This window comes from Sminthopsis crassicaudata, chromosome 1 (genome assembly GCF_048593235.1).
Source record: "Sminthopsis crassicaudata isolate SCR6 chromosome 1, ASM4859323v1, whole genome shotgun sequence".
Classification (NCBI taxonomy): domain Eukaryota; kingdom Metazoa; phylum Chordata; class Mammalia; order Dasyuromorphia; family Dasyuridae; genus Sminthopsis; species Sminthopsis crassicaudata.
In genome coordinates, this window is record NC_133617.1 from 691,054,854 (window position 1) to 691,080,341 (window position 25,488).

A 25,488-nucleotide genomic window follows, 5' to 3' on the forward strand; every position below is an offset into this window, starting at 1 on the left:
CATGTTATCCAATTGGGGCTTTTAAAAAAATATTTATTTTTATTATGAACTTAAAAAGTAACAAGCATAAACAAATCCTTACTGAAAGAACAGAACGAATGGAACATGCCTCCCTGGATCTCTAGTGTATATGGCTTGGATTTTTTTTTTTTTAAGTTTATATTAAATTTAACATGGAAGTTCCATTATATTATCGGATATATATTCCCTTCTGAACTTGCATATGTTCTCTTTTATGGATCTTTATGGGGTGTATTTTCAATAAAAATAATCTAATTTGCAATTCAAAGTACCAGGAATGGCATTTCATATCTTGTTACGATATGAGAACCTCTCACCTCACTGTTCTTATTTCAGGGACTGTGGATTCCAGAAGGAGAGAAGGTGAAAATTCCTGTCGCCATTAAAGAGTTAAGAGAGGCTACTTCTCCAAAAGCCAATAAGGAAATTCTTGATGTGAGTTTTACTCTTCAGTTTATAGACAGAAATCTTCATGTGTCTTTTATTTCAAATAATTTGGGGTTTTGGTTTCGGGCAATCCTTCTCTTTGAAACAAGCACGCTGAAATGGACTTATCTTTATTTTACTTAAGCTTTTTTTCTCCAGGACTCCTTTCTAAGCATTGGTTTTACTTGGCTTTTCTCTCAGTTCCAGTTGGGATGAAGCTGTAGAGTGAATGAAGCTCCTCAGTTCCAAACTGTCTCCTATAGTGTTGTCTCCCCTGGCTTGTCTCAGAAAGTTTAAAAAAAAAAAAAAGTTTCAGAATTCCAGAAGGTTAAACATTGAGACCTACAAATCAAAATATTTTCAAATCAAAGACTTTTTAGAGTTGAATGATTTTTGTCTAAGCTAAATGCAGATACATCAAATGCTTATTGATTGACTAAATGCATCATACTTTACCCATTATATGGATGCACTGCTTTCTACCAGTTCCTCATCTCCTCTAAAAGAAAAAAAAAAAAAAAATGGAGTCAGCTTTCAGTTATATAGATGTAGCTTATTTATTTTGTGGCACTTCCACAGTGTGACAGCTCTTTCCTAGAGTTTGCCATGTTCCCAGATTTCATTTTATGCATATCACTGTATATGTTCAGAAATTCAAACTCATTTTTACATTAGCCTAAGCAACACCTAATTAGGAAGATAAGCTTGCAGGAGTTCTGGAGAACAAAGAAAAAAGATCATAGAATAAAAATGCCTGGAACCTATTCCTAAATTAAACATGGATGTTTGGGATTATTAACCCAATTACATATCAAGGGTTATTTGTAGTGGAAGGACTTACATCAAATGAGGCAAATTATGAGAAGCACATGGTGACCTTTAAGAAGATTTATAAATTTGAACCTCATATAACCCTGTATGAAATGAATAGGGAAGGTGTTATTGTTATCATCTTTTAAAGGTGGCCATAGAAGCCCTTAAGGTTAAATGAGGTGATCTAGGTTACACAATTAGTAAATATAATAGCTGGTATTTCTATCTCTTTAAGACTGAGAAAGCATTTTATAAATATTATCTCATTTTATTCTGAGAACAATCTTGCTAGGTGGATCCATTTCATGGATGAAGAGACTGAGGCATATAGAGATAGTGTGACTTAGTGCATAGTTGGCCTCTAAGGCTGGATCTGAAATCAGTCAGGTCTTTCTGAATCTACATCTAGTGTTGCATCTACTGAGCCACCTCCATACATACACTGCATGTATGAAATGCAATTTCTAGTCCAGCGTTCCTTCCAATACACATATTAAATAATTAAGAAAAACTCAGATTTTCCTATTTCTAAATTTCAAAAGACTCAGTTTGTTTTGAAGCTTGATCACAGAAGTCAGATAATTTTTTGTTTTCTCATTTGGATCCAACCCATGACATGAAAACATAAGAAGCCAATGGAACACAGGCCTGACTGTAATGTACATTGACATGATGCATCCCCTTGTGGCCAAGCAAAACACCTTCTCTGCATTTCACACCCGAATTAATTAACTCCGTGAACCCCTCCCTGCTTTTATGAGGTGCTTTTGCATACCAAATACTACACTAATCACTTTGGCATCATTGAAATTAATTATAGATTTATCAAATAAATACATGTTTCATTTTAATGATTTACAAGCAAATCACACCACTTACCTCTTAACAAGTGATGGGGAAGAGCATTTTCTAGTGAGTGACTTTTTTTTTTTTTTTTTTTTTTTTTTTTTTTTTTTTTTTTGGGGTCCTCAAAGGAAGAATGAACCACTGGAGTTTATTGACTAGGGAGGTGGCAAGAATTACACTTTAGGAACATCACTTTGACCAAAGTATGGAGTCTGGACTACAGTGGAAAGAGACTTGAGGCAGTATTATTGATTAGAATGTTAGTGTAAGAGGTGAGAAAGGAGAAAATGGGGCTTATACCAGGTTGTAGAAATGGAGGAAAGTGAATGCATACAAGACATGTTTTGTAGAAATAAGAACTATTCTCCAAATTAAAACCTTTAAAAACTTCCTGTGGCACTGAGAGATAGAAGGAATTCCCTATGGCATAGAGTCGGTGTGTATCTCAAAGAGCAACATGACATGCAAGTGAGTTGGACTTAAGTGACAGGGGGTCAACCCATTCTCTTCTCCATTGGGTCCAATGACTAGATAAAGACCAAGATAGCCCCCATGTGTATAGAGGAGCAGCACAGGTCTCCTGGACCCTCAGACTCACTCTGTCTCCTTTACACAATACCATTTTTCAAATCCTAGCTAAAGATAAGTGATTATAATTACCTAAAATCTCCATCACTCTCTCTTATTTTGACTTTTCTTTAGCAGGTAAATTCCCTTTCTCTTCTCTTATGCAATGCATGCTTCCAGTCTTTATTCCACTTCTCCTTCCTTAATTGTTATTGTGAAGGAGCTGTCAGACCTTCTGTTTTAGCTCTTCTGAGGCTATTGTGTTTATGGAAGGTGGGCCACAAGAATGGGAGGTGGAGGACTGGCCAAAGGTTACAGAGTATGTTCTGTAGAATCTATCATGAAGAGCAGATTTTTAATCATTGAGCTTTCTTTGTCCAGTCCTCCCAATGCACTTTAAAGGAGATTTTTAATTTTAGTAACTTTAGAAAAAATGTGATCTACTATTTTTTTAGAATTAAATATTTTTTTAGAAACAGTAAATTGCTTAGCAATAAAGCAAATAAATTGCTTAGTAATTATTTATAACTCATTTTAATGCATAGACTATTATAACACTTTTCTGTCCCTATTCCCTTTGAGTCTTCATCAGTATTTTAGTGCATTCTTTATTATTCATCTTTCCTAATATGACTGTTATTAGCATCTATTCCCTCCTTCCAATTCTGGTTTTTTCCCCACTTTATATGATTTCATTAAAGTCTTTCCCACTTTAGATTTATGAGCCTATGATCCCTTGTAGATTTCTCTGAATTCCTATCTTTTTTCTATTAATGACCATATCAGTATGAATTTTACCAAACTGATGAAGGCCAGTGAATAAAGAGAAAGCATGATGAATGTTGTCTGCTAAAATCCTCATGTCCACAGGCCAGCTTTGGCCCTGAGTGTAGGAGAAAATTATTCCCATGGTATAATTGTAGATGAAGTGAAATGGTGTTTTTTTTGAATTATCAAAGGCGTGTAATTTAAGTGGTTCAGATAAGTGAATGTGCTCTTTTCCCCCATTGGAAGGCATTTGGCAACTAGCACACACAGATTCCAGACCATGTTTACTTTTGATGATTTGGTTAACTCGAGAAATCCTTACCAATTCTTGATACATTAAAAATGTTTCAAAGAATACAGGAACAAAGAAGAGGAAAGACTGAAAAATCACTGCAGGGAAAGGACAAAATAATAGGCATTTTAAGGTAGCCAAAACATCGCCAAAAGCCTGAATTCACTGCTCAAAAAAATCCATTCTCATCTTTTTAGTTTGCTTTTTGACAACAAGTCCCACAGGGACTAGGCTAATTTAGGAGATTGTTGAGGAATACCAAGCATACTTGGGGTGGGTCACGGTGTACCTTAATGATTTCCAAGATAAACAGCCAAAAACAAAGCTCACTTTAATTTCTACGCATTTTGAAAGGGATACCCACCTAAACAATGACCCTATTATGCTTTTCGGGGGGAGCCACGACCTAGTTTCATTTGGGGTATCAGATTTAATAGGTGCTCAAAAGAATTGGAAAAGGGCCAGATCCTGTGTGGCCCATCCACTTACTCCCTGTATTCTGTCCCCTAAATACCCCATCTCCAGGTCATTTCCTTGCAGACATAACAGATGGATAGCTTGAACTGCTCAGGTTTGCAGATTTTTTTTCCTTTCCACTAAAATAAAGACAACATGAATCGGAATTTCGACCACTTCTAGAAGAAATCAGAATGGAAAGAGAATTTCTTTGGTGTTGTGATTGTACAGCTTCCCAGATGTAGGGGAGAGAGACCTGATTAGTACTTGTTTGTAATTCAGCTGTGTGCTGATTTTTGCCTCAAATTTTTCAGCATCAATTCAGCCAAGATGATGGAAAGAGAATCCAAAATAGTATTGTTAGTACCTCAGGAAAAATAAAAGAAGCTTCTTTTTGCCACTACAACACTGAAAAAGACTATCTTGGGCCAAGTGACACCATTATATCATTTCACTGGCTTGATATTTTCCTCCCATATGCCCATAGGGCATAATTGATGAGCTATAACCTCCTTGAGAATAAATCTTTGATTTTTACATTTGAACTCCCAATACTTAGCACTGAAATCTAACATATAGTAGGTGCTTAAATAATTGTTGACTGAGTGGATGAACTGCATGGTGCATGGAAAATCAATGATACAGGTTAGTTAAAGAAGATATCAAAAGGGTAGAATCTTCAGTTCCACTAAAAAGAAATTCCTGGGTGCCAAATAACTGTTAATAGGACATTTCTATTCACAACATCCCAAGGAGAAAGGATATTCACAGCAGAAACACAAACAACAAAACTCCAAGGGACAGAATTTAAGTTGACCCCAGATCTCTTGAGGAGCCAAGAACTAACTTTGACTACAGGTTCTGCTCAAAACATTCTCTTGTTGACCAGTTAATCTCTCCTGGACAGTGAAAATGGTGCCACAGGATTAGTTCTCTTTCTATTTTGCATTTTCTATTTTGTACAAAAATCCTAAAATTTAAGAATGAAAATTTAGTTTTTTCTTAGTCTTATTAGAGTAAGTTTTTCTCTCTAAGAGTGGAGCCATTTAGACTTTTCTCTGTACAAGAATGGCAGGAGAGTTAAATAAATTTCACATTCATATATGGTATCAAATTCAGAACCCTGATTTGGCAATCCTTGCTGGATGATATGGATATAACATTGGGTATAAACTTGCCTGGTTTTCTCATTAGAAGGATGTGGAAAGTTCACAGACCTTTCTCTACCCCTTTTTCACCCTCCTCCACAGCCCCAGGAAAACAGATTGATTTTGAGTCTCTAATGAAATCAAAATCCCCTTCACAAGAATAAATTTGGGTTCTTTTAAATAACTTGCCTGTTTCAAATAGAGGATCAAAAGCATACCAAAATTATTAATTTAAGTTGCTGAAAATGTTCTTTTTATAATCAATCAATAAGTTGGTAGCAAGAACTTACTTTGTGTCAGGCATTTTGCTAAGTTTCGTAAGAAAAGGCCAAATAAGATAAAGACAGAAATATAGTCCCTGCCCTCTAGAATTTCCCACTCTAATAGGAGAGACAGCATGTAAATAAGTTGGTACATACTGTGTGTGTGTGTGTGTAAGTATGTATGTACACACACACACACATATGTAGTCAAAATTTCTCTACAGAAGTTTTTTGATTTGTTGGTTCTGTGATTTGGATATCCTAGAAAGAATGAATACAGTGATATGTCATTGGTATCTCTTTCCTTATTGCCCTATTGCTTTATGGAAGCAATCCTGTATTCTTGAAGGTTTTGCCAATATAACACAATTTTTGGCATGTCCTACATGAAACTGGAAGGGCTTTGAGTCCAGACTCCACAACAGACTGTGTTTTAATGGTCAAGGGCCAACCAAACAAGTTCTGAGAGGCTCTTTACCAGAAGGCTGGCCACCAGGTGATTTTTTTTGGCCATAGCACCCAATAAAACTGACTGCTGAGACATAGAAGGCTGCTGGCTTCATTACAGAGTTCAGGGGACACCAATACTGAAATTGCTGAGATTGAATAATTTCATAAATCACAACCAACCACCAAAAATTATTCATTTCATTCATTCATTTATTCATTCAACATGCATTTTAGCTGCACATATGAGGTCTCAACAGAGAGCACAGAGAAAAATAAAATAGCCAACTCCTCAAAGAGCTAACATTTTGTAGAAAAAGAAACATAATAAATAAATATAAAATATATATCAAGTCAAGCCTATTTGTTTGATATACTTAAGACCCCTAGAAATGCTTTCTCCATCACCTCAGTTTGGTTGACTGCAATAAGAGTTAATGCCTTCAAACAGCCTAATGGAATGGATACACTGTCATCTTCAGGGTCCTAAGGCATCAAAAGTTGCCGTATGTGCTCTATCACCTTTTTAATCTCAAAATATGATTTTGAGACTATTGATAAAATGTGAAAAATTCATCATGTTGTAGTTATATAATCCTTATCAGTCTTGAATTTGGAAGTATCCAAAAGATTAATTGAGGCAATGAAATGATAAAATGGATAATTCTAAAATTGCAATCAGGAAGACCTGAGTTTGAATTCTTGAAATCTTTTTTACCTCCCTCCCTCCTTTCCCTCTCTCCTTCTTTCCTTCCTCCCTCCCTCCCTTCCTTCCTTTCTTCCTTCCTTCCTTCCTTCCTTGCTTCCAGGATACCCTATTTTTTTATCTTTTTTTGGTCCTTTTGCATACAGGGTAATACTAATGTTATTTTCTTTCTTTCTTTGAGCAGGAAGCCTATGTAATGGCCAGTGTGGACAATCCCCATGTGTGTCGTCTCCTGGGAATCTGTCTCACTTCTACAGTCCAACTCATAACGCAGCTCATGCCATTCGGCTGCCTCCTGGACTACATTCGGGAACACAAGGACAACATTGGCTCCCAGTACCTTCTCAACTGGTGTGTGCAGATAGCCAAGGTAAATAAAAGGGTTGTAGAGATTGGCAGAAAATATTCATAGAAGCAAGCACCATATTGAAAAGAGCTAATGGGAATAGTCAATGCCCCTGAAGGCAGACATCAAGAGAATTAATTAAAGGAACTGTCAATGTTTAATCTGGAAAGGAGAAGTCTTAGGGATATACTCACTGTCTTAAAGTGTTTGAATAGCTATCAACTGAAAGAAGGAATCCAGCCTCAAAAGGGTCCAACTAGGAACAATGGGTGGGAATTGTAGATAGGTTCAACTTTGTTCAGAAGTAGAATGCAATGCCATAGGACAATAGATCCATAGAAGCTGGAGGGAAGTTCTAGGATAATCTATTACAGCCACTCAATTTGCAGATGAGAAAACTGAGGCCCAAAGAGTATAAAAAACTTGACCCAAAACCACATAGGCAGTAAGGACAGAGCCAGAGTCTGGTCCTGTCTAGCTCTTCCCATATTGGCTACAGTGGGAAATACTGGATGACAATTCTGAAGGGTGTTGGAAAGGGGATTCTTGATCAATTTTTGGTGAGATTAGATGGTCTCTGAGGGATCAGCAGATAGAGTATTTGGGCTAGAGTCAAGAAGACTTGAGTTTATATGAGGCCTTGAATACTTACTAATTCTGTGACTCTGGGTACATTACTTAACCCTGTTTGCCTCAGTTTCCTTATTTGTATAAATGAGCTAGAAAAGGAAATGGCAAACCACTACAGTATCTTTGCCAAGAAAACCCTAAGTGTGGTCACAAAATCAGATATGAGTGAAAAACAACTAAGCCAAAATAATCATCTCTGAAGTTCTTCCTCACTCCTAGTTCTGTGAATACCTCTGTCATCCCTTCTTAAGTTGGTAAAAATGATTCACACTGAAAGAAAAACAAAGTTCAACAAGTTCCCAGTCTTTCATAGGACAGCACAGAAAGTATAAAATCTACCCAACATTTTAGAAACTTATCTCATTTTATCAATTAATCTTTAATTCATTACCATAAAACTTCTCTGAAGCTATTAACAAAGAGCAGATTTGACTTTTCTCCCATTCACTCCCAATCTCAAGGGAAATTCTCTTGAACCAAAATGTCAAAAGTAGCATAAATAGAAGGGAAAGAGACCTGAAGATTTTGTGTGTGTGTGTGTGTGTGTGTGTGTGTGTGTGTGTGTGTGTGTGTGTGTGTGTGTGTGTGTATGTGTGTATGTGTGTGTGAGAGAGAGAGTATATGCTAGTATATGTTTACATATATATCTTCTTCAGCATTTTGTATTTGAACAATGAACAACTTTTTGAAAGCCCTTTTCACTATTACTGTCCTTCAGACCAGCTTATTTCTCAGTGAACCGTATTCTAATAGGAAATGAAGTTTGCTCAGTATACTCTCAGTCAACAAGCAATTGCCAAAAACTGATCAAGCTCTTGGTTTAAGAGCCCAGAGAGTTGTGAGGTACATGAAACTAATCTAACCTCCTGTCAGTGCCTGGGTGACTTTTCTGGGTCAGTTATGTATAGAGATTTAAGAACCTGGATTTCAAGACAGAGAATATAAGTTTAAATCCAAATTCTGCTACTCCTTGTTACCGAGGACAATAATCATAATTGCTCACATTTATATAATTTTTTCAGGTTTGTGAAATATTTTGCATACTTTATCTCATTCGATATTCAATATTGCCCTTTTCCATAGGCATGGTCTACAATTTACAGATGAGAGAACTCAGCCTGGAACTAGCTTAAGTAACTCAGGTCACAAAGCTAAGTAGTATCTAAGGTCAAATTCAAACACAGGGATTTCTGACTATCAGCATGCTCCAAAGGATGATATTTTGATCCTCCCTTCCTCACTCAACAATGAGGGCTGGCCTAAATCAGGAGTTCTTCATTTCTTTGTATCTTGGACCCTTTTGGCAGTCTTGTGAAGACTATGAAATTCTTCTTAAAATAATGTTTTTAAATTCATAAAATAAAATGCAAAGATTTACAAAGGAAACTTATTATATTAAAATATAACTATTAAGTTTTATAAGCCCCTAGTTAAAAAACTGGAATTTAGATGATCTTTTTTCAGGTTTTTGTTTTTGTTTTTTTGCTAAGGCAATTGGGGTTAAGTGACTTGCCTAAGGTCACACATAGCTAGGAGGTGTTAAGTGTCTGAGGTCAGATTTGAACTCAGGGCTGGTGCTTTATCTACTGAGTCACCTCACTATCCCCTTTTTTTTTTTCAGTTTTCTTCTAGATTCAGATTTTACAATTCTCTAATTATATTTAGGATATAATATGGGGGAAAGTTGATGAGATTTCAAGAGACACTGTTAAAGATTCTTTTCCATGATCAATCCAAAAATATAAATTTTCCAAGTTATTGCTATAATTTTTCAATTTTTTTTTAATAACCTGAGAAGTAGCAAGTTCTTAAGAGTTCCACATCCTAATTATAGGGCCAGCTTCTCTCCTTCTGGTCAGGCTGAGTATGGTTTGACCTTGATAGGGTCATTTTGTCTCAAATTCCACATCTTCAAAATGGACATCACACTTCTTTAGCATATCACAATAAGTTAGAGTAGTTATGAAAAATACTTAGTGAATGGCCATCATACTATGTTAGGGTGGTAGAAAGGATGTATTGCTAGTATTATTCTTTTAATAAAGCAAGGTAAGTTTGGGCTTAATATTCTCTTCCTGTTTTAGAAAACATCTCAAATATTTTTTCATTAATTTTATGGTTTGTGATTTTAATGAGTATTCTATTTGGCAAGATAACATGAAGAAATGATTTAGTTTTAAGGAAGAATTCCCAACTTACTACTCCACTAAGTTATCAAAATACCATTAATATGTGCAAAATTACATGTATAAAGTATTCCTAGTTTTGTGCCCCATATTAACTAAGGAATCAGTATATGTATAATTGCCAATTCACTAAACCAAGTTCTTCAAACTATTTCACCACATTTTGTTTCTGAGCCCCCAAAGAGATGACCAGAATAATTAGACTCCCTATTCCCCAATAAATACATTAAAATTTAGTCACCAGAGACTGTCAGCTACTAGAATGAGTCTATAAACAAGAAGAACCAAGTATTGAGATATCCTTAACTCATCAATTACCCAGGAGTTTCTCCTGGCAAGCAGCAAATTTTCTGTGGTTCTCATAAATAACTTTTTCTTCTAGCTCCACCACAAGAGTATTGTTGTATTTTCAGGAGTCCTAGCCTAGGAGTATGGTCTGTTAGGATATGTCCAATTCTGCTCTTGGTTCAAGTCCCTAATCACTGGGAAAAACACTATCTTCCTCTACATTTCTATAAATCCTGATCATATGAACACAGCAAAATAAAATTGATCATGGTTTAAGTATATATGTTCTTGATTCGAAGTCAGAAAAATATTAGAACCACCACTATATTATGGCAATATATTAATGGCTCCTTTCAGACTTAGGGCTAACTTTAACCAATCTGTACTCATACCTCAAAATCAAGAGTTCCAAGACACAGATAAAATGAGTAGACTCAGTCACAGTAAACTTTTCTTACTCTTAATCCTTCTGGATAAAATTTACTCTAGGAAGTATCATTATAATTTTAACTTCAAAATCAGCAAGCATTTAATATTTCTTATGTGCCAGACACTCCAGGGCCTCTAGGAATTAAAAAAAGAAAGAAAGAAAACCCCAGTCCCTGCCCATTAGGTACTTATATTCTAATGCTGAGAAAACATACTATACATATTGTAAATTGGAGGTGAAATAAAATCACTCTATTCATTGTACAGTTTGAACTCCAGGAACTATTAATGAAAGATCAAAAGAATACACATAAAACTAAAACTAAAGATAGTCTCTCTTCTAAAGGAGTTTGCATTCTAATAAGAGAAGACAACACATTAAAAAAAAAAACTGGAAATGGGGTGGGGGGGTGTGGTGAGGGAGGTGGCATTGGCAGCCTAGAAGCCTACACAAAGTAAAGGTTCCCAGAGGGAAGAAGGGAGTATGGCAAAAAAGTTATGTTGCAAAATGAGAAAATCCCAAGTATTAAGGGAAGTTCCAGAGTGAGAAGGCAGAGGAGTTAGAAAATCTCTCAGAAGCCATAAAATCCAAATTCTATCTGCACATGAATAATCTCCATAAGCTCACCAACAAGTGCTTAATCAGAAGCCAAACCAGCTAACTTCTCAGGCACTAGTAATGATAGAAAGACATGGAACCTGGGGATGGGAGTGGGGATAGGGAGGGGGGGAGTGTCTAGCAGAAGAAAGTTTATGTCTCTTCTCTGTAACAATCTTTTAAATACTTTAAGTAAACTACTATGTCCTTCTGAAGTCTTCTCTTCAGCAATTTAATCATTCCATTTACTTTCACTGATATTCATATAGCTTATTCTCTTTATTTTTGGTTGCCCTTTCTCCAGTACCATCTTCTTATATTTTGGAGCCCAAAAAAGAATAGAATACTTTAGATGTGATTTATCTGTGGTTGAAGGTCTGTGGACTATCTATTCTTGATCTATGCTTGATGTTGATCCCTGTCCTAGATTTTATGCACCCTAAGATTTCATTAGTTGTTCTGGAGTGTTTTCCCATACCTTTGACTCACTGTGAACTTGTAGTCCACCAACACACCCAGATATTTTTTCAAAGGAGCTTTTATCTATCTATCTTGCATTTTTAAATGTTTTTTAACTCAAGTATTGAACTTTACTTTTATCCCCATTAAGTTTGATCTTACTCAATTTGCCTCTTGATTCTAGTTGGGTCTTGCCTTTGTTATCTAACACATTATCTCTCCCAGCTTTGTACTATTTGCAAATTTGATGGGCATATCATCCATACTGTCTTCCAAATCATTGATAAAGATACTGTTTCACTTAAGTGAAGGCTGAGGCAGGTTCCTGAGTACCGGCTTTAATCATACAATGCTCTCCTTTCTTTCCTTAGCTATAATTCTATCTCAGGTAATTCTACCTTGTTGCCTATTAACTGTGACCAAAATATGTTTGCCTTCAGCACATGAAGAATAATATTTAATAGCTTGTAACAAGTATAGTAATGTGCAACCAAGCAAGGGAGGGAAAATAAAATAACAATTCTCCCCTCCACCCCTCAACTGCTACAGAGACATTGCCCTGGGGTTAGTAGTTATTTATTTGAGCACCAATTTCATTTTTTAAACCTAAAGCGGGATTTCCCAGAAGCCACTAAGTAGTGGCAGGCCAAAAACTAAACTACTAGCAATTTTCAAAGTGAGATTTATTGGTTCATAAATTGCATATCTTAAACTGTGAAACCATCAGCTATCCTGGGTTGTTTTCTAAATATAGCTTTTGTGAGTGAATGTCTTCTATACTACCAAGTTTATTGACCTGAACAAAATGTCAAGGAAATAAGCAGAGCAAGAGTGATAGGGTGGTAAAAGGACTGGATTTAAAGTGAGAAGACTTTCGTTTAATTCCTGACACACTGCTCCTCACCCTATGTCACCTTGGAAAGTCTTAATTTATTCCTTTGTAAAAAATGAAGGATTGTACTTAATGACCTCAGGGGCCCTTTCCAGATTTAAATGCTATGATCCTACTGTTACTTACTTAAAGGAAATGGGAAAGCAATTAGTAGTGGGTTAAAGGATGGTCATGGGTGGGAAGGAAATGTCACTCAGCCTTGCCTTATTGTGTGTCACTAGAAAGTCATGAGTCTCATTTCCCATATAAAAATCAGGCTTATTTATTATAGTTATAGCTTTTATTTTTGTAGGTTTCAAATGTGATATTGTATAAAGCCCTGTATCAATTTCTGTTGTTGTAATAATCATTCCTCACCTCTAAATTAGATATCTACAGAGGAATGTGTACTTGTTCAACATAATGACTAAGAAATTTCCACCAAATAAATCCATGTCTTCATTACTGAAATGATCAGTATATTCCCAGGGCAGCTAGGTGGAGCAATGGTTAGAGCTTTAGGTTTTTTTTCAAACCAGTGTGCCTCAGTTTCCTTATCTGTAAGATGGGGAAACAGTAAACAACTCTAGTATTTTGCTGGGGAAATCGCAAATGAAGGTTTGAAGAATCAAATTTGATAGTATCTTATAAACAAAACAAAATCCTTACATGTAATGAAGTAAAGTAAACTGAAAGAAAGCAAACTTGGCCAAGTCTGATGGACTCAGCCTCATTCTTTATTTATGTTTTACTACCTTCCTGCCAAGAGGAGGGAGAAACTTCACCATCAGTGACGAGATGGACAAGAAGAGGTAATGTGAATGGTCACAATGAATTTGGGATCAGAAGGCCTGGATTCAAATCCTTCCTATTCTATTTAATAGCTGGATGATATCGGGCAAACCAATAGACAGAATTCTGGAATTCTATTTCCTCATCTATAAAATGAAGGAGTCTCTGAGATCCCTCCCTCCTATAACTAACATTCTGAGATTGGTTACAGGCTTGCTTCACTTCTGTTTCAAAACCATGGAAAACACCTCTATGAGAATCCACAGGATCTTTCTCTCATTATAACTGACTCCTCTGAAATATTTAAAACCATGCAAATCTTTTCAAATCTTTCACTGGCCATCTTGTAGTCATTAACAACAACAACAAAAATCTGAAGTTTTTCAAGGAGAACACAGGAAGCACACTTCCCAAGAGACTCTTGGAAAACCTATTCTTACTCTACTTCCTGTAACTTGTTTGTTTGAGTACTGTGACTTCGTAGGACAAATTATGGCTCTTATCTTTGGGGGGCTAGCTAAACTCTAATCCTTTGGGGCTCCCAAGTAGTATTTCAGACTGTCTCTTGGACAGTGTACAGACACAAGGCTGAATAGATAAGGGTTTTGTGTTTTGTTTTTTTTTTTTAATTGTTTTTCTCTAAGCCTTGTATTTCTGGAACTCTGATTTCATGGCCTCATCCTTCATCATTTGGCTTTTTTGCTTGCTTATACCAGAAGACATACGATGTTCCTTGCACCCCTTTTCCACCCCTCTTTCTTAAGGATGAGTAACAGGTTTATCAGGCGGGTCTTGAGTTCCAGTTAAGAAAGTTTCACAGCAACTCTTGGACTTTGAAAACTTTGGGCTGGGGCCGGAAGCGGAGGCTGGGGGGAGGGGTCCAGTTACATTTATACAATGAAACAAATTTACCAAGTGGCCCAAAGCCAAGTTACTGGGATGTTTCTTTTGGCAACACAATCTGGCCTCTGCGCAGCGGGGGAAGTTCCTCTCTGAGGGCCCTGATAGGGGAATTGGGAGGAAAGGATCAGATGGTGGTCCTTGAGGCTCAGAGGCTGCAAACTGCTGAGCCAAAGGATTCCCGACTCCATGTGTTCTCATTATCTTCTCCGAAGCAGGCTGAGCTTGGACCTCCAACAATCAAAATAGAAATTGGAGGGAGGCCTTTATTATCAACCCTGTGGTCTTCAGGAAGACTGAGTAGGAGACTGAGTCTGGATCTTAGTGGAGCTGACAAGATTCTCAGAAATCCCCATGATTTCTTTTGTTTCTAGAACAAGGAAGGAAAGAAGGAAGGAATGAAGCAAGGAAGGAAGGAAGCAAGGAAGGAAGGAAGGAAGGGAGGGAGGGAGGAAAGAAGGGGGAAACAGGAAGTATAGAGAGGAGGGAAGAAGAAAAGGAGGGAGGCAAGGAAGGAAGGAAGGAAGGAGCAAACAAGGGACAGTTTTAAGTATGTGTTAAAAGGTAGTGGTTTCTTTTGCCTACTACCAGAAATGAATGGCTGTCAAGTGAGGATGTATGTGTGAAGGAAAAATGAAAAACTAAAAGAAGGAAAAAGAAAAGAGAAGAGAAAAAAAAGAATAGACTGGAAAGGAAAGTTATTTAAACTTGAAAAAAAATGTCATTACTTAACAACATTAAGAAGCCAAGCACATTTAGCATTTTTTTACCTTAGTAAAAAGTAGACTTTTTCATTAAAGATAATTAATAGATTTAATAATTGCAAAAACAAAAACAAAAAAAAAAAAACACAGTATGTTCAATGTTAGAGAAATGGGGGCCCCAAAAATAGAGTAGCCTTGGAAAGGAGATTGGGTTTTAGGGAAGAGATTTGTTTTGTTGTTGTTTAAAATATTAATTTGTCTTCAATTTTCTCTTCCTCAAGTCAGGCCCTTGATTGACACTTAAGTATGAGGAAGAGAGATAATAGGTGCATTTGGCTGTCATAAACAAAGAATGCCAACATACACCCATGCTTATTCTTTTTTTGGGGGGGGGTTATAAGCTAAATTTCTTTATTTTTTTTAATTAATTATACTTTTTTATTGACAGAACATATGCATGGGTAATTTTTCAACATTATCTCTTGCACTCACCGAATTTTCCCCTCCTTCCCTCCACCCCCTCCCCTACATGGCAGGTAGTCCCATACATATTAAATATGTTAAAGTATATCTTAGATACAATATATGGGTCATGCTTATTTTTTAAAAAGAAAAATTGTAATTAAGTATTTAAAAAAAAACACAGTAGCTCATGAAACTGGGAAACAAAACTAACAACATCCCCTTTTTACAGATGAGGAAATTGAGACACAGAAATGTAAAGAGATATAATGCAAGTCAAGAAGCTAGAAAATGGCAGAGCTTAATCTCAAACTGTCTTTTGATGTCAAGTCCTGTGATCTCCCGCTCTCCCCCGCCCCCAGCATAGTTGCTTATTGGCAATTGCAACAAATTCCTTCTTATGTCTGATAACCTGGAATGATCTACACAGGCCATTGGAGAGAGTGTATGCTACTTGGAGAGTGGTTCTTTGAGGGGCAATGTCTTATTCAATACCCATTCCATGTCTCTGTTTTTCAGGGGATGAGTTACCTAGAAGAGCGCCGCTTGGTACACCGTGACTTAGCAGCCAGAAATGTTCTTGTGAAGACACCTCAACACGTCAAAATTACAGATTTTGGGCTGGCAAAATTGCTTGGTGCTGAGGAAAAAGAATACCATGCAGAAGGAGGCAAGGTGAGATATTACCAGGTTTTACTCAGCATTCAAGGAAATTCCCACTTAATGGACAGAAATATACATTTAGATTCCTCATCTATGGGATAGGATGATTGCCTCTGTTATTTTTCCAGAAACCTCTATTATATTACTCCTGAATTTAAAAAAGAACATCACAAATCATTCTTAGCTGGGCCACAATAGGTATTACTAATTGACTTTATTCTGTAGATGCTAAGATGGAATCTAGCAGGTAGAAGAAAGCATGGTTAAAAGTATTCAGTACTTCGTAATTTTAAAGGCTCATAATTTTATCCATATTAATGTTCCTTTTCCCACCCCCCATCCCAATCACAGCAGATGACTGCCACTTCTCTATGCTTTAGTAAATGACATAAGTTACTATTATAATTTTTCTGGCAGTAGGAAATCTCCATTTCAGGCAAATATGACAGTCTGAACCAACTCCACACTACTCCTAAGATTTCTCTCATCTGTCCCCATGTCCCCAGTCTTTCTCCCCTCCCTTTTCTCTCCCCTCTCCAGAAATGGAAAGATAATCACATATAATTTGTCACCTCCCCAGAATCATCCTTCTCTCAACTGAACCCAGGTCTTATGAGGACATGGTTTGGTTAAGCCAGTGATGACCAGGGCCAAAGACCATCCACAATACCTTCTAACCTCAATCACTGATAGTAGAATTAAATTTAGTTTCACAGATAATCCATAAAAGCATTAGGTTTTGTTTATATGAAACAATAAGCAATCTTCAAAAGAAATTGTATTCAATGATGGAGGTAATATGGCTTTAATTCATTTTGTTTACTGGTGACTATCATATATTGCTCCTACCCAACCTTTTCTGAGGAAAAAATGAGTTAATATTGATGATTGCCCAGACTTGTCATTATAATCATTGTAACAACATCGGGAACCTTCCTGACCTATCCCCAAGGAAAAGGGACAAACCTGGGCCAATGATTCATCATACCAATGTAGGGAAGTCCTTGAATGCCTGAATGAGGTTTTTAAAAAAAGATCTTATGGCTATTGATTCTAGGTACATCTTTCAGTTCAATTGTACCAATGAGCAAAGTTTTGATTAAGTGTTATATATGTTTTACATACACACACACCACACACCACTCCATCATGGATTCAAATTCAAGCCCCAAACCTATGTGACTTATGTACAAGAAGCCATTTGTATATCAAGAGTTGGACCATCCAGGAAAATGTGAATAGTGGAATGTATTTTTCAGAAACAATAGCCAAATGAGAGGGATGGGCCAAGGTGGAAAAGAGGCATCTCAGAGCATAAGAACCAGGACTCTTATTAAAGGAAAGATGATGGAATACAAGAGTGAAACATAGAAGGGGGAAGATAGAGAAGAATTGTTCTGGCTAGCATTCAGGAAGTAGTGAGGTATCCTGAAAATGACTTTACTGGAAGATTGTAGGAGAAAAGTACTTAGTATCTAGACTCACCCTGCTCTACCCACCAGGAGTATTAATTTTCCCATTATCCTCATGATTCAACAAAGCTATGCATCACCATCCTAGAGTAATAATAATAACAGCTAACATTTATATAGTCCTACAAAGTGCTTTACCTATCTCATTTAATCCTCACAATAATTTTGTAAGCTAGGTGCTATTATCTTCATTCTACAGATCAGAGTAGGAGTCTGAGCAAAATTAATGGTAACTCAGCTGGCAAGTGCCTGAAGCAATATTTGAATTCTAGTCTTCCTGATTTCAAGTCCAGAACTTTAGCTATCACACCATGTAACTGCTCCAAGGTTGGAAAAGGCTTCCCTTATGCTTCATTCTCCACCTACAAAGCCTTTCTCTTCTTCAAGACCTAATTCAGATGTCCCTCTTTCCTTGGAGACTTTCTGTCTATCCCCTATCCTCCATTAGAATAAAAACAAAATAAATTTACCTGGCTTTTTTCCTATCACTTAAATTAAGACTTTCACTTTTCTCATTCTACTTTCTAGCATAACTCCTTTGTTCCTGTCAACCTCCCCATTAATTTGTAAACTCCCTCAGGGCAGAGATTGCTTAGAATTCCTATCCACAGCATGTAGTACAATGCCCTACACAAAGTTAAGAGTCTATTAAATGTTTATGCAATTGATTTGAATGAGGGGAAAAAATGATCTATCTGGAAAAGCATTCAGCATATGCCAAGAAATAGCATTTCTAAATTTGTCACTACAACCTAGATAGAATTAGCATATTATTGGGGAATGAGTTTTGAGTTCAATTTCTACTTCTGTTCTTTTTACTTATGTTACTTCAAGCAAGTTAACTTAACTTCTGGGGGCCTCAGTTTCCTTATTTATAAAGTAAAGGAGTAGTCTAGAGGATCTCTCAGGTCCTTTCAGTTGCAAATCCTTGATCATCAGATTCTACAATTTAAATATTAGCCTTGTCCTCAGTTATACAAGTCCCACAAAACTTGATGTATTTTTGCCTTCTTCCAAGGGATATCCAGCCCCCTTTTTTTCTTTCTTTTCTTGAAAAGGAGGTCCTAATGGTCTTGCAATTTTCACTTTAATTATCCCAAGGTGCCTATTAAGTGGATGGCTTTGGAATCAATTTTACACCGAATTTATACCCACCAAAGTGATGTCTGGAGCTATGGTGAGTCAAAACCCTAGGTACTAATGAATTTAGACTGAAACTAAACTAGACTTTTATGTTTGTTAATTTGTGTTACATGCTCTGTCATCCAATTATTGTTCAAGACAATGACTAATAATAATGTAATGACTACTGTCTATCTGATATACTAAGTAAACACAGAAAAAAGATTGAAAATGACTATTACTCAAAATGCCTTTGGATACAGAATTAAAAATGTCTTAAAGGAGACTCTGTGTGTGTGTGTGTGTGTGTGTGTGTGTGAGAGAGAGAGAGAGAGAGAGAGAGAGAGAGAAAGAGAGAGAGAGAGACAGACAGAGAGAGAGAGACAGAGAGAGAGAGCGCAAATGCAAGCCCAATAATGAATTTAGGAAGCATTTAAAAATAGATTCTTGAAAACATTGCATTCCATTATTTAGGTTTAGTCTAATTTGGAAACTAAAAGATAAAAATGTGCAGCATAGGCTTTGCCAGGAACCAGAGAGAGACTTTAATTTCACTTTACCTGGTCACAGATGAATTTCCCAGCAGAGGAATGAATTTCTGTACAAGAATAATAAGATAGCCATTGTTGTTTAGTGAGTCATGATTTTTTTTTTTTCCAGTTAGAATCAATGAAAACTTCTTTTGTCCAGACAAAATTTTCCAGTTATCTCTGGGGATAGAATCAAGAAAGTGATGTACTATAAAAAGTACTTTATTTGTATTCAGTAGTAGATTGAAGTAGATTCAAACTATAGTTCTGCAAAGAGCACCAGATTCAGAGCCAAGAAGACCTGAGTTCAAATTCCTGTCTCAGACACTTACTAGCTGTGTGAATCTTGGCAAGTTACTTAATCTGTCTTTGCTATCCAAAACTACGATGAGTGGGGATGGGAGCTGACTTGATGGCCTTGAAGATAGATACAGATCTATGATTCTATCTCTTTACTTTGTGTCTCAGTTTCCTCTTCTGTAAAAATAAAAGTGACACATAAAGTCTCATCCAGCTCTAAATCTGTGTTCCTATGAGTTCAGAGCAGGATGATACTTCACAAGGCATCAAGTGATAAAATATATTTGAGTAGGAATACTACACCACTTTTGCCAAGAGTTCATTTACTGGCAATGGATAGGATGGTGGGGACATGCAGATTTATGACTATGTTACTAATATTAGTTAAGATTTACTTAGTGCGTTAACGTTTGTAATACATACACAGCAAACCAGTGAGAAAGGAGCTCTTTTTATCCTTATTTTAGAGATGAGAACATAAGAGACTAGAAGAGATTAAGTTATTTGCTAGGTGGTACAATTTGTAAATGACTCAGACAGATTCAAATTTAGGTTATGGATAGAACCTCTGAGACATACTTAGATATAGACTTTGCCCCCTTCTAATGGTTTTGGTCAAAAGGTGGCTGTGGGGAGATATAGAATGGTATTTGATAAAGAGCAAGTTGAGCATATTTGTTTAAGATGAAATTTGGGAGACTGCACTTATGTTTAACTTCAATAACCTTTTATAATTTAAAAACTGGGTGTTATCTTTTAGAGGTAGAAGGTGGAACTCTTCAATGCCTGTAGGCAATTTAAGCTTTTTCAATGAATTAGGCTTTAGGCACAGACTGATTATCGCCTGCCCTTTTCCTATCCAAAACATTCCCTCTTCCTTTGTCCCTTTCCTGAATTATGTTATCCTCCCAGATTTATATCTAGGATTAAAGGAAGCCTATTTGTTCCCTCCGAGCCAAAACTCTCTTTATCACTGATATTATCAAATGTTACCTCTTAAGACTCTGTTGCTGGTGGAACTTTGGCTTTTTTGAGGACTCTATGCAGCTACACAGGCAAGAGTAGCTCCACTCATTAGTCCCTCATCACACCCCTTTCTCCCCACCTACACACCCAACATCAGTCCTATGTCTCTGTCTATTCCCATGCCAACCACACACGTTTCAACAAGTCCAGTTTTCTCCACTTTATCATGAAACTCAAAGAGGAGATGTTGAGACAGGTCATATTACAACATCTTCAAAGGAAGAGAGATCCAGACATAAAAGATTAAAGGAAAAATGTACAATTCAGCCATTCAGCTTTCCAAAAGAGAAATCCCATACTATGCAGTAACTTTGTGTGTGTGTGTGTGTGTGTGTGTGTGTGTGTGTGTGTGTGTGTGGAGGTTCCCTCTATGGTTTGATGGGTTATGAAAAAGGCCACTGAGCATCAAACCATTTGAGGCAAAACCAATTATCATTGTGGATTCTGAAGCCTAATTTTTTTTATAGGATAAATTAAAGGCATAGATCAAGAAATAATATTTTTTGCCTCTCTTTAAGATCATATGATTTCAGGAGTATGGAAAAAAAGGCTAAATACATTTCCTTACCCTTGCAGGATCACTTCAATAAATTTTCTTTTCCCCTATAATTTGATTTGCTAACTAAATTTACTTTCTGTTCTGGTCTTTGAGAAATGCAGGCAATTCTAAGATAAAGCTTGTCCAGTGATCAAGCCTGTATTGTATGATTGACGAAGTCAGGACAATTGCTGTGTTCCTCTTTTGGGCACTTACTCTTTAGTTTAATTTAGTGCGATTTTAGTGTTTGGTGTGAGTTTGGTGTGGTGTGGGGAAAGGATATGTATGTGTTAATTTGTTTTACTCTGGCTGCAATAAGGGACAAGCCCTCATTTCCATGGTAAGGTATAAAAGTAGAAGACAGAGGCATCAGGGTGTGTGTGTGTGTGTGTGTGTGTGTGTGTGTGTGTGTGTGTGTGTGTGTGATTTTTTTTTTTATTAAAGCTTTTTATTTTCAAAACATATGCATGGATAATTTTTCAACATTAACCATTCAAACCTTATGTTTTCCCTCCTCTTCCCTCACTTCCTCCCCTAGATGGAAAGTAATCTAATATATGTTTAACATAGTAGAAATATATGCTAAATCCAAAATATGCATACATATTTATACAATTATCTTCTGCACAAGAAAAATCATGTCAAACGGGAAAAAATGAGAAATAAAATAAAATGCAAGCAAATAACAACAAAAAGAGTGAAAATGCTATGTTGTGATCCACACTCAGTTCCCACAGTCCTCTCATTGGCCCTCTTCATCACAAGATCATAGGAACTGATCCATCAAGATTTTTTAGAATGGATATGATTACTGACTCAATGACCATTTTCTTCTTCTTGGTTCTTTCTGCAGGTGTCACAGTTTGGGAGCTAATGACATTCGGGTCCAAACCTTATGATGGAATTCCTGCAAGTGAAATTTCATCTATATTAGAAAAGGGGGAACGACTTCCCCAGCCACCTATCTGCACTATTGATGTGTACATGATCATGGTCAAATGTAAGTTGAATTGTTGTGACTGCAGGTTTCTCATTTGATCCCATTTTAATTTCATTTAATTGCAACAAGCTTTTATTAAGCACCTGTTATCTCCAAAGTACTATGCTAAGTTCTGGGGATAAAAACATAACAGTACCCACCTTTAATGAGATTAGGGGCAAAAATATCCACACACATCAGTAAATACAAAAATACAAAGTGTCCCAAAAGTTTGAGTTCAGTTTAAAATTTTAATAAGTTAAAAGCTATTGTTGGGACAACCAAAAGTCATGACACCTAAGTTATTCTACAAAGTCACGAGGGGCCAAAGGGCACATTCACAGATTGGAAGATTAGGAGAGATGTCATTTAGGAGATGACACTCTTAGATGTACACTTAGCTGCCTGTTGTCTCCTCCATTAGAACATATGTTTCTTGAAAGCAGGACCAGTGATTTGGCCTTTCTCTGTAAGATCCACTCACCCCAGTGCCTGGGACTTAAGAAATTATTTAAGTAAATGCCTATTGACTGATAAAAGATTCCAGGCAGAAGAAATGAAGAGGGAGATCATCCAGGAGTGAAATTCAGATAGTACCAAGTCATGGAAATGGGAAATGGAATGTTGTAGATAGGGAATAGTAAATTAGTTGGTTTGACTGAATTGGAGAGCACATGAGGGTTTACAGCAATGAAACTAGCCAGAAAATAGAGTTAGAAGGCCTTTGTGTGACAGAAAAAATTTGGCTGTTATGTTACCCTTGTGTGTGACAAAAATGTGGAGGGGATGGGGTTGGGGGTCGATGTGGAGTTAATGTAGAAATCCTGGAATAATTCCCAATTAAGAGACAAAGTCCCAGAAACCCATATAAATATGCCCTTTAACCATTATTCAGAGGGCTGAAGTCTGACTCACTCAACAATGTGACCTGACACTTGTCTGGGTTTGAAAGTATATAAATAAACTAAAGCCCAGCTTGTACCATAGACGGAACAGTTCCTGTTGGCTCAGCCACTTGATGGAATCCCAAACCACTGGGAATTAGTTTGGAGGCCTGTTTCCACAGAGACTGGGTGGCTCAAAAAAAAAAAAAAAAAAGTTTTTTTGTTTTTTTTTTTTAAGCCAAAGACTGGATAACTACATACAGCTGTTAGAAGCACCCTTTCTATTTGGGATCAGGTCCAGTACACAATGAGTTTATGGGAAGATAACTCCTACTTTGTTGAATTTAAATATTTCCCAAAGTCAGGCTTAGATGAATGCCTACATGAAAGAAATTATCTCAGTAACATCATCCTTGGAGGAAGCTGTAAAGAGCCAACTCTATACGTCATGGAAGCAAGTACTAGATAGTGTAATGAACATCACCTGACCATGCTAATGTCAATATAGATGGTTTTGCTTAGTGATGGCATGTCATAGAATGTGTGGGTGTTTACTAAAATACAGTAAACATCCCCACGGAAAGAAGCTTGCTGCTTTTCTGCCCTAGAGTTTGATTTCAATGTTTACTCTTTAGACTTTCCAAGAGAATAGTATTGTAAGTGGTCTTGTGATTTCTAGTCTTGTTTTTTGTTTTTCTTTTGTTGTTGTTTAAAAGAGATCTTCACAGGAATTATGGTATATACTAGGTAAACTTTAGCTCCACCAGGAAGTAGTTTCCTATTTAGATGAAATTGTTCAATACAAACACTGCTAAGTAAAGATAAGGAAAGAAGTTAGAGTGACCACATCTGAAAAAGGATTAAAATTGCCACAAGAAGCTAGCTATCTGCTCCTCCAGCTCTTGATGTATTTATAATTAGTCTCCTCCACGGTTTTTAAAATCAGAGGTCTGTGAACTGTTGTTGTTAGTTTTTTTATAATTATATTTCTGTATAATTGGTTTTATTCATCATCATAAATATTCTATGTTTAAAAAGTTTGGGTTTTTTTGAAAAGAGATTCACAGACTTCACTAGACTGTCAAAGGGATCCATGATCCCCCCCAAAAAAGAGTTAAGAACCCCTTTATGTTAAAGAACTTCAAATCTACCTAAGTACATGAGGATCATAGATCCAGAACTGAAAGGAAATGTACATGTTATTCAATCCAATGCTTTAATTTGAGCTCACAGGGGCCTAGGGAGAATAATTAACTTGTGCAACTTATAGTCAGGAAGTGATGGAACCAGTATTCAAACCAAGGGACTCCAAATTCAAGGCAAATAGCTTGAAATTCCTATTACATAAGCAGAAAAGCAATTTAACTTGGAGTGCTAATATTTCAGCCTTAAGATTTTAGTTTGCTTGATATAGTTTCTATTATCACATAGTATTATTGCATAGGTGTATATTTTGGGGAAGGGAGAGTGTTCTTTCAGTCTTGTAACAGAAATATCAAAAGAGCAAAATTCTCTCATTTCCCTGAAACAACCTGCATTATTGCATAATAGCCATCAGACAATGAAAGATTCAAGCCAGGGGGTTTCCCACAATGCTTGACCTAGAAAGTAAGGAAGCCAATGTTCAAAACCAACTCCCCATTCTTGGCTTCTCTGACAAAATTTTATTGCCCCAAGGAATTAGTAGCAGACTCCCAAAAGAACCCTAGAACCCTAGAATGCTTAGGATTGTAAGCTCATGGAGTCCAATCTTCTCATTTTACAGCTGAGGAAGGGAGTCTCAGAGAGATTAAACTACTTACCTAAGATTAGACAGCCATGATTTGAACTAAGGTCCAGTGATTCCAAGTTCAATACAAATAGCGTGACATCCATCCTGTTGACTAAGCAGAAAAGCACTAACTGAGGGACTAAAACTTCATTTTGGAACTCTTGGGTTGCTTCATGTTAAATCATTGCATAGCTTATTTTACCATCTGTAACCAGTGGGTGTTAAAAATCTCACCTTTTAACCGAGATAAAAAAATAAAACCTTTCAGTTTTTCTGAGATGCATTAGTATATAATATCCATGATATCATGGAAAGTGGTGAGCAGGGGTTCCCCAAATTCAAGTTCCCTATAGTCTTCATATTTCACTAACTTGAAACTGTGAGAGAAGCATACTTGATCTTCTCCAGAGACCCCAGTGCATGTGTGTGGAGGTTTTTACTAGAATGAAAAAAGGTTGAGATCTTTGGAATGCTCTGTAATTGCTTAAAAATACAAATTGTTAATATTAATCCCAAGTAGAAGCTGAAGGACATTGAGTAATCATTTATTTAATTAATGAACCAACAAGTATTTATTAAGCACTTGCCATGTGCCAGGCACTGTGCTAAATAAACATTGGCAATAAAAAGAAGTAACAAATTGTCATCATAAAAGAATTATACTTTCTTCAGCACTTCAAGGCCCCATGGCCCTCATCACTATAGATACCTCCTCCATCAGCTCAGGTGATGAGCACTTCATACATGGTCTTCTTCTTGAGTTACTACAGCCATAAAAAGAGACT

At 36.6% G+C, this 25,488-nt stretch overlaps 1 protein-coding gene across 2 annotated transcripts in view; it reads left to right on the forward strand.

Annotated features, from left to right (window-relative positions):
* EGFR (epidermal growth factor receptor) overlaps positions 1 to 25,488 on the forward strand; it is a 229,312-nt gene that overhangs the window by 195,741 nt on the left and 8,083 nt on the right. For both annotated transcript variants that reach the window (XM_074283621.1, XM_074283620.1), the window contains exons 19-23: positions 358 to 456; positions 6,938 to 7,123; positions 15,938 to 16,093; positions 18,655 to 18,730; positions 21,923 to 22,069. In XM_074283621.1, the coding sequence (XP_074139722.1) occupies positions 358 to 456; positions 6,938 to 7,123; positions 15,938 to 16,093; positions 18,655 to 18,730; positions 21,923 to 22,069 (664 nt within the window). The remainder of the gene's footprint in view (positions 1 to 357; positions 457 to 6,937; positions 7,124 to 15,937; positions 16,094 to 18,654; positions 18,731 to 21,922; positions 22,070 to 25,488) is intronic.